At 43.9% G+C, this 7,880-nt stretch overlaps 1 protein-coding gene across 1 annotated transcript; it reads right to left on the reverse strand.

Moving 5' to 3' along the window:
* Positions 1-438: 438 nt before the first annotated feature.
* Stops (SOCS domain-containing protein stops) lies at positions 439-6,806 on the reverse strand. Its single transcript, XM_078192526.1, has 2 exons — positions 6,588-6,806; positions 439-2,613 (listed from the first exon to the last, which is right to left on the reverse strand). Exons 1-2 carry the CDS (start codon positions 6,715-6,717, stop codon positions 1,709-1,711), a joined length of 1,035 nt encoding a protein of 344 aa, XP_078048652.1. The 5' UTR covers positions 6,718-6,806; the 3' UTR covers positions 439-1,708.
* Positions 6,807-7,880: the final 1,074 nt, after the last annotated feature.

Raw genomic sequence — 7,880 nt, forward strand, 5'->3', positions numbered from 1 at the left:
CCCGGCGATCCATTAGATCGAATTTATTTCTCAATCGCGTTTCCCTGTCGTTGGCCAAAGGCATTCGCGTCGTTGCTTAAAATCCTGTTGAATCGGGGGATTTGTTCGCTGCAACTCCGATGCGACACGTCCTTTGTTCGACGCCTACGCTTGGGAGACGTGTTCGTAATTTAGCTTTTAGTTCTTAAAAGTGTCGATAATGTGTTTAGGTATTATTCGAGGTTTATTACGTGCTTTATTACTGTGTTGAATTAAGGGATTTGTTAGTGAATATGTTGCTGAGTTTACGCGTTTATGGTGAAAGTTAATAGGCTGAAGTGGTGAATGCAATAAGATAAATTTCGCGATATTGTTAGATTGTTTTTATTTTGTTAAAAATGATAGGAATGAAAATATGTTTTTATTTGGCTTTTATTTATTATAATTGAGGTAGGGGATTTTTATTACAGTTACAGATCAAAAATCTATTCCTGATAATTGTTCTATAGTGACAATTGCTCTATAGTAACTGTCGTCCTATAATGACAATTGTTCTATAGTAACTGTCATTCTATAGTGACAATTGTTGTATAGTAACTGTCATTCTATAGTGACAATTGTTGTATAGTAAAAATTGTTCTATAATAACAATTTTTCTATAGTAACTGTCATTCTGTAATGACAATTGTTCTATAGTGACAATTATTCTACAGTTTCAATTATTCTTCAATGACAATTATTCTACAGTGAAAATTCTTCTATACTTTCTCAAACAGTTAATCGAGTTTCTCAATGCATACCTGTTCGCTCTCATCACAAACACTCCTCCAAAGCCCTAAATCGATTCGAACGATCCGTCTAGAGTAACCCGATGCAAATCTTAACGCTAACTTTACATCGAACGATACCAAGAATACAAGCTCCAAGGAACAGACCGGAAAAGTTACTACTGCGCTCGTCTCTAGCGGAATTCGTTCGTTGTCTCATTGTTTCCTCGTTTCCCGTTGGATGAGGAAGTTCGTTTGGCTATAGCAAATACACGGGGCGCATCGTAGGAAAGAGATTCCATTGAAAAGTTAGCGGGAAGTTCTCGAGTGAACTCTAGTCGATACTTCGAAACGGACGCACGCGTCGAATTGCGAAACTTGACGCCGCCGCGCCGCGCCGATCGCGCGTCGACCGATTTCGTCGTCGTGCCACCGCTGACGTTTCGATTACCGTTTCGACGAACTTTCCAGAGTGTTTCTGGAAACAGGATCGTAACCTGTAGTTTCCGAGTGTTAAATCCAGCTCCGACTGTTTTCTCGGCGAAAGGAGAAGAGATAGCAGATCTCGTTGATGTTTTCAAGAAAGGAAAAGAGAATTTAGCTAGCATTTCAATGTTTGAAGCTACGTATATTCTTTTATTTGACGGTAAAAGGCGTTTTAATTGCTTAAGATCGTTTATTTTTACGTTATTCGATACATGGAAAAATATACAGAAATGCAACTTTTGTTAGACTAGATTCGTGGCAAGGCATCTTTGGTATTCGACTCTCTCTTTCGTTTTTACTGTATAAAATTTATGTTTTTCTTTTCTATGCAGATGTTACTAGGTCTTAAAAACTAAGATCTTAAAAACTAAGTCCGAAAAGACCGCGCCCCCGCTCCAAAATTAAACCCACCCCCATAACACCGTGCTCGATCATCTGCTCGCACACCAACCTAAAAACCACCGACTCCTCAAGCATCAGTCGCAGAGTAGGTCCAAGTAGTTCATCAGACACTGCGGTATCTCCAGCGTCTTAATGCCATGGGGCAGCGCCCAATTCTCGAACAGCCTCTCCCTGATGATGCACCGGCACAGGTGTTTGAGCTCCGGCGGATTCAGACCGCTCCTCTCCGGCGGTATAAGATTCTGCCCCATCAGCGTCGGATACTGCTCGTACAAAGAAATACTGTGAACGCCGCTCTGCTCGGCGATATGACTGGGCGTCTTCACGAAAGCGGTGGTGATGGTTCTAAGCACCAGCCTCAAACAGACCAGCAGATGTTCCGGATAGACGATCTCGTCCTTGCCGGGCTGACGCTCGAACTCGTTCAGCTTCGCCAGCAGCATCTCCAACGGCGACGGCGCTATTTTATCGGACTCGACGGTGGCACCGTATTGCAGCATCACCAGCAGGATGTCCGGCGAGCCGTGCTGAATGGCCACCCTTAATGGCCACGCCTGTCCGTAGGACTCCATGGGCACGTCGATCAGCCGTCTCTTAATGGACGACGACTCGCAACGATACTCGAGACGGCCGACGGTGGCGTGATGCAGGAAATACACCAGCGCGCGTATGTTCTCCTCCCGGTCCTCGAAGTCGCTCTTCCAGCCGGACAGGAAGTGCGTCACTCTGGTGCCGAATATCGCGCCGACGAGGATACGCTCGAACGTCTTCTCGCAGTAGAACATGTCGTTCAACAGACGGGAGACGATCTCGTTGTTCTCGAGGTTCCAGTCGTAGCACAGCTTCGCCGCGACGTATAGCACGTTGTGGAACTTGCCGAGCATGCACACGTAACCGTTCTCCATCATCGCGATGTTGTGGTAGCGGAGCGCGGACATCACTATGCGCTCGCAGATGTCCTGCTTGTCCAGATTCTCGGCTACGAACAGAATTCATAGGTTTGGTTAGGGTATAGGGTTGAATTTAGGACACCGAAATTATCAGTATATTAGATCTGGTTTTTAGAGACAAATTATAAAACATCCATCAATTGATATTGTTACGAATATGGATCGATATCTTTTGATATCGAGATATCGAGAGTTCCTTGTGGCATCGTTGCTTGATAAATATCTCCTGAGCAACGATTTAACAAGAACGACTCAGAGTTGAGAGAGACGTCGTGGTAAACGGTCGAATATTGAGTTCCCCCTTTCCCGAATAAAGAGTTCTGTTGTTATTAAAGTCGTGACGTTATTATTCAACATGCCGCGATTGCGCTCACGTAACAATATTTTAACATTTTGTGAATCGCGTTACAACAATTTTAATGGTGTTGCAGAGTCGCTACTGTGTTAAATCGATAGAAAATTCAACCCTTCTATTTTTAGCCCTAAATATCTCACACTCCAAAATTCTCTTTAACCCTCTCACACTCTTTAACCCATCTTAATTCAAACGATAAAAGCCTGTTCAATTTAGAACAACGTTTATACGTCTTAAACGCGTCCCTAATACCGTACACCAGACGTCTTTACGTCGTCTTAAAGTGCTATCTAATTCTATCTAGAATGGCAAAGGCTTAAAGTATACATTTACTCTGAGATTTTTATCCATTTATCCATATAAAAGAATTTCACTTTAGATTTCAAGGAAAGATCAATTTTCTGGAAAGTTCGCAATCTATCGTCGTCGATCAGAGAGTATATACAATCATCCGTGAAAGCCGTGACACAACATTTCTTGCCACCCTGCCCACCGGTGGACGAAACGACTTAAAAAATATGACAAATAGCTCTCGACCATTGAAATACCATTTGCGCGATACTAGCAAATCAATTTCAAACTATCGATCTTTCGATTGTACGCAACAGCTGAACGCTTTAGCGAAGGATTTCTATAAAAGAGATCCTCGCGTTTCAGCCGACGAAATCGCCGGGGACTCTTTCATTGTCGACTCTCTTCGGGCTCTTATCGAATCCAGAATGTATACGCGTTTGGTACGATGCCGTAATGTTGAAGACGCTTGCTTGCTTCTATTCGCGCTTTGTTAATACAATATTGTATAGATATGATGTTCGCGATTTATAGAGGGTTTTCCAATAGGGACCGGTCGATTTTGACAATCTGTAGCGGCCATGTTGTTTCGAATGCGTCGATTATATCTGTTGCTTACAATTCAGTCGGTTATGCCAAATCGCCATGGCAAGTCACACGATCGAGAAGCACGCCCAAATGATCAAATTGTATTATCAAAATGAGTGTTCGTTAGTGAAAACGTTGCGCGCGTCGCGCCCATTTTATGGTAGATGCGGTGGCCCTTCAAAGTCGTCCCTCCAACGTTCGGTGGCCAAATTCTAGATGACCGATTCGGTGAATGATCAGCCAACGCTCGCACGTCAACGGAAAGCCAGATCGGCCGAGAACATCGCCGCTGTCCGTGAAAGCGTGCAGGAGAACCCGAGGCAGTCAATTCCTAGCCGTGCGCAAGAACTTGGTCAGTCGCAGTCTTCAACTTGGCGAATTTTGCGTCTGGACTTGGGCCTACACCTGCACAAGATCCACCTGACCCGGGAGCTCAAAGTTAATGACCACAGACAACGCCGTTTGTTCGCTGACTGGAATCGACCACCAAGATCGTGCGATTTCACCCCTCTAGACTTCTTCTTGCGGGATTTTCTGAAGTCGCGGGTCTATACCAGTAAACAACAATCGACCGACGCTCTCAAAGTCAACGTAGCCCAAGCCGTCGCTCAAATTCAGCCGGAGCTATGCGGCAAAGTCATTGATAATTGGACCTCACGAATTTGATTTGCGTTCTATCTGCGTTCGTCGTGTTCTGTCTGTTGTCACCTTGGCTTACTGTTGATTGGTGGGGGGTAGTTTTTGGTGGAGAAAAGGAAGCATTTTTGACTGGAGGTGGGTGTGTCGGGAGGAACTTGGAATGAGCTGTGGGAAATTTGGTCGAAAGTTCTGGTTTGTGTCTTCTTCGCTTGTTCAAATGAAATTTATGAATGGTTGTCCAGTGTTGTCGTCGCAACACAGAAATTCGCGGGGAAATGAAAGATAGCCAGAGATCTTTTAGGAACACGAAACGACCTTGAAAGGTGCGTGGAACGCGTTCGGAACCCGCGTCGCTCGTTTCTACGGCGCGGTCACGCTACACGGTGTATGGCAATGTCGGGTGAACGATCGGGACTTTTTCTTTCTCGTGTCGATACTTTCGATCGCGTTTTCCAGAGGCGGCGTCTCGCATAATTTTTCGAAGAAAGCCGAATCGGTGTGCGCGACGACTACGACAACTGCAACGACTACGACGATGGCTACTACGACTGCGACAACTACATACTACGACGACGACGACTACAGCGACGACGGCGACGACACTGCAGAAGTTTCTCCCGCGTCTAGCATTACACCGCGGTATCACTTTCCTTCCGCTATCCTCGATCGAATCACTTTCATGGTCGCACAATAGAATTTGCGCCGGCCTGGTGGACACGAACCTGGCGGCCACTGGCTCGGAAAATCTACACAGCTGCGTCGAAACGGTCCGAAGAGCTCTCGATTCGTGACGGCCGCTGGCTCGGACCCCGTTAGATGTACGGTAAATCCCCGCGGATTCGTTCCGAGTGCCCACGATTTCGCTATCACGCCCCGATCGATCGACGATCATGACGCGATTTAGAGCGAACGCGAACTGGATTGTTCTATAGATCGTTGATTGCTGTCTATATCGATAGATCGTTGATTGCAGCGTACACCGATCGACTGATTAACCCCTTGCGCTATTGCTCCTTTCATGCTGTGACGATTAGCACTTATTCGTATTTAATAAATTTTTTTAATAATTAATAGGATCAGTCAATTTATTTTACTAATAGGATCAGATAATTTATTTTCCTAATAGGATCAGATAATTTATTTTCCTAATAGGAACAGATAATTTATTTTCCTAATAGGATCAGATAATTTATTTTCCTAATAGGATGAAACAATTTATTTTCCTAATAGGATCAGACAATTCTTTTTCCTATATTGTCTTTATTTAGCTTCGTTTCTATAGTTTGATAACAGGAAAATTTCCTATAGCAATATCTTGTGGATCTTTAAATGAATATCTAGATTTCTGTTTTAATGTTCTGAAAGTATCGCAAAACTGTAGTAAAAGTACAGATTTGCGTAAGCAACGAATCAGCGTTAGAACGCAGAACGATCGATGAAGATTAACCCTCGCGGTCTTGACACTGACGTCTGCATCAGGTGATTCAAGTAAATCCATAAACGACTCCACAAATTCTTGACACAATTTCTCAATAATAATACTATCTCTCAGGTGCACTGATTAGGTCAACGAAGGTATCCATGGAAATATGAACGATATTACGCGAGTAGTAAATGAGAAACTGTTTGGACCGCAACTATCAACCCTTTGCACTCTAAAGCACCACTGCAATTGTTACATCACGTTCCAAAACCATATTTCTATTATAAAAATTTCTATTTGAAAAATTTTTATCAGTATAACTGTTTTTACATGAGTTGCAAAATTCAATTTGTCGTCTCTTTGTCGCAGAGGCCAACCCTTTGCACTCTAAAGCGCCACTGCAATTGTTACATCACCTTCCAAAATAATATTTTTATCACGAAAATTTATATTAAAAAAATCATTAACAGTGCAACTATTTTTACACGAGTTAGAAGACTTCATTTCTATTGCACAAAATATACTTTGCCTTATAAAATGGAACACATATCGCTACATGTGAAATGATACTTGTCAAACGTTACACGTCAAAAACGTCACTTTAAAACTACAGTTAAAATGGCTTTCAGTGCAAAGGGTTAAATTTCAGAGCGCGGTGGAAGAACAGGAAGTCCGGCGAATCCTAAGGTGCCGTGTCGAAAATTTACCTGCCGCGCAGCTGTTTATCACGTCCGAGAAGTATCCGACCATCTCCCGCCGTTTGTACCGCGACGCGAGGCAGCTGCGCTCCATCTCGGCGAACAGCCTGTCGAAATAGCAGTCGATCAGCACCTCCATCGTTTCCCCGATCGGACGGCGGCGAGTCTCGAGCAGAGCGACATGCACAAATTTCACGTCGCCGAGCGAGCGAACTTCGCACTCGATCGGACAGGAATGATAGCCGCCGAGCGAACGAAGGAAGGAACGGCCGGACGACTATGGCCGGGCTAACTCGATTAGGTGTTAAAGAAGCAGTCGAAGGGCTTCGACGGCCCGACACCCTAGAGTCGAACGCGTCGACCGCCCGGCACCCTAGAGCCGGACGCGCGGTAAATATTTCATCCCTCGTCGCACGGCGGATAAACATGACCAATTAGGGAGCCGGTACGTCGCCGATTAGCAACGAGTCACCAGGCAGCTAATTTTACCGGCTAATTTATCGCGCGATCGCGGCGCTAAATTGCGCGCGGATACTTCCCGCGGTTGCGGTGCTCGAGGCGGACACGCGTTCCCCGCGATTCTCCTGTAAACACGCGAACGTTTAACCCTTTTCACTCGACGCAAACTTTGTTTCAACTGTGAATTTAAAATCATTTTTTTTATTAATATCTCCACTCTGGGTAACAAAGTGCAGTTTTACGAAATTCATTCTTGCAATTAGAATATTGTATTGTCAATACAAGCACACTAATTAACAATTTTTCTAAACCTAAGCTTTGTTTATATAAAAATTATTTTCGGGAATAATTTGTATTCTATTATTATTTATATATTATATATATATTATTATTATAATTTTAGAATGATTTTATTGGTGCCTCCAAGTCACTTTGCTCGAATCCAAAGGTTTAACCCTTTGCGCTTCGAATTTTATTTCAATTACGTTACCAACAGCTCCCAATGATCTTAAGTATTTTATTTGATATTTATATAAAAATAAGGCAATTTAAATAAAAAAAGGATGAAACAAATTCACTTAAATACCGGTTTTATTTACACTATTGTCATATTTTGAAATTTTCAAAACTATATCTTGAGATAAAAGCTAATGTCGTGTCACACTCGACACACATCGTAGGTGTTCGTAGGGTTGATAATGAGTCGGTCGCGGCGCGCGGCGGGAGTTTCGGGTCGCGTGCCGTTTCACGAGGCCAATCGAAGTCGTTAAAACGGCGGAACGCTCGCGGCTCGCCGAGCGGCGGACGTTTTCTACGAATTAAACCTGCCGCGGTGCGTGCACG

The sequence above is a fragment of the Augochlora pura genome, chromosome 2 (assembly GCF_028453695.1).
Source record: "Augochlora pura isolate Apur16 chromosome 2, APUR_v2.2.1, whole genome shotgun sequence".
NCBI classification, from domain to species: domain Eukaryota; kingdom Metazoa; phylum Arthropoda; class Insecta; order Hymenoptera; family Halictidae; genus Augochlora; species Augochlora pura.

Coding starts and splice junctions, on each gene's coding strand:
- Stops (XM_078192526.1), bottom strand. CDS start 6,717: ATGGAGGTGCTGATCGACTGCTATTTCGACAGGCTGTTCGCCGAGATG. Junction 2,614..6,587: donor GATAAACAGCTGCGCGGCAG/GTAAATTTTCGA, acceptor TTCTGTTCGTAG/CCGAGAATCTGGACAAGCAG.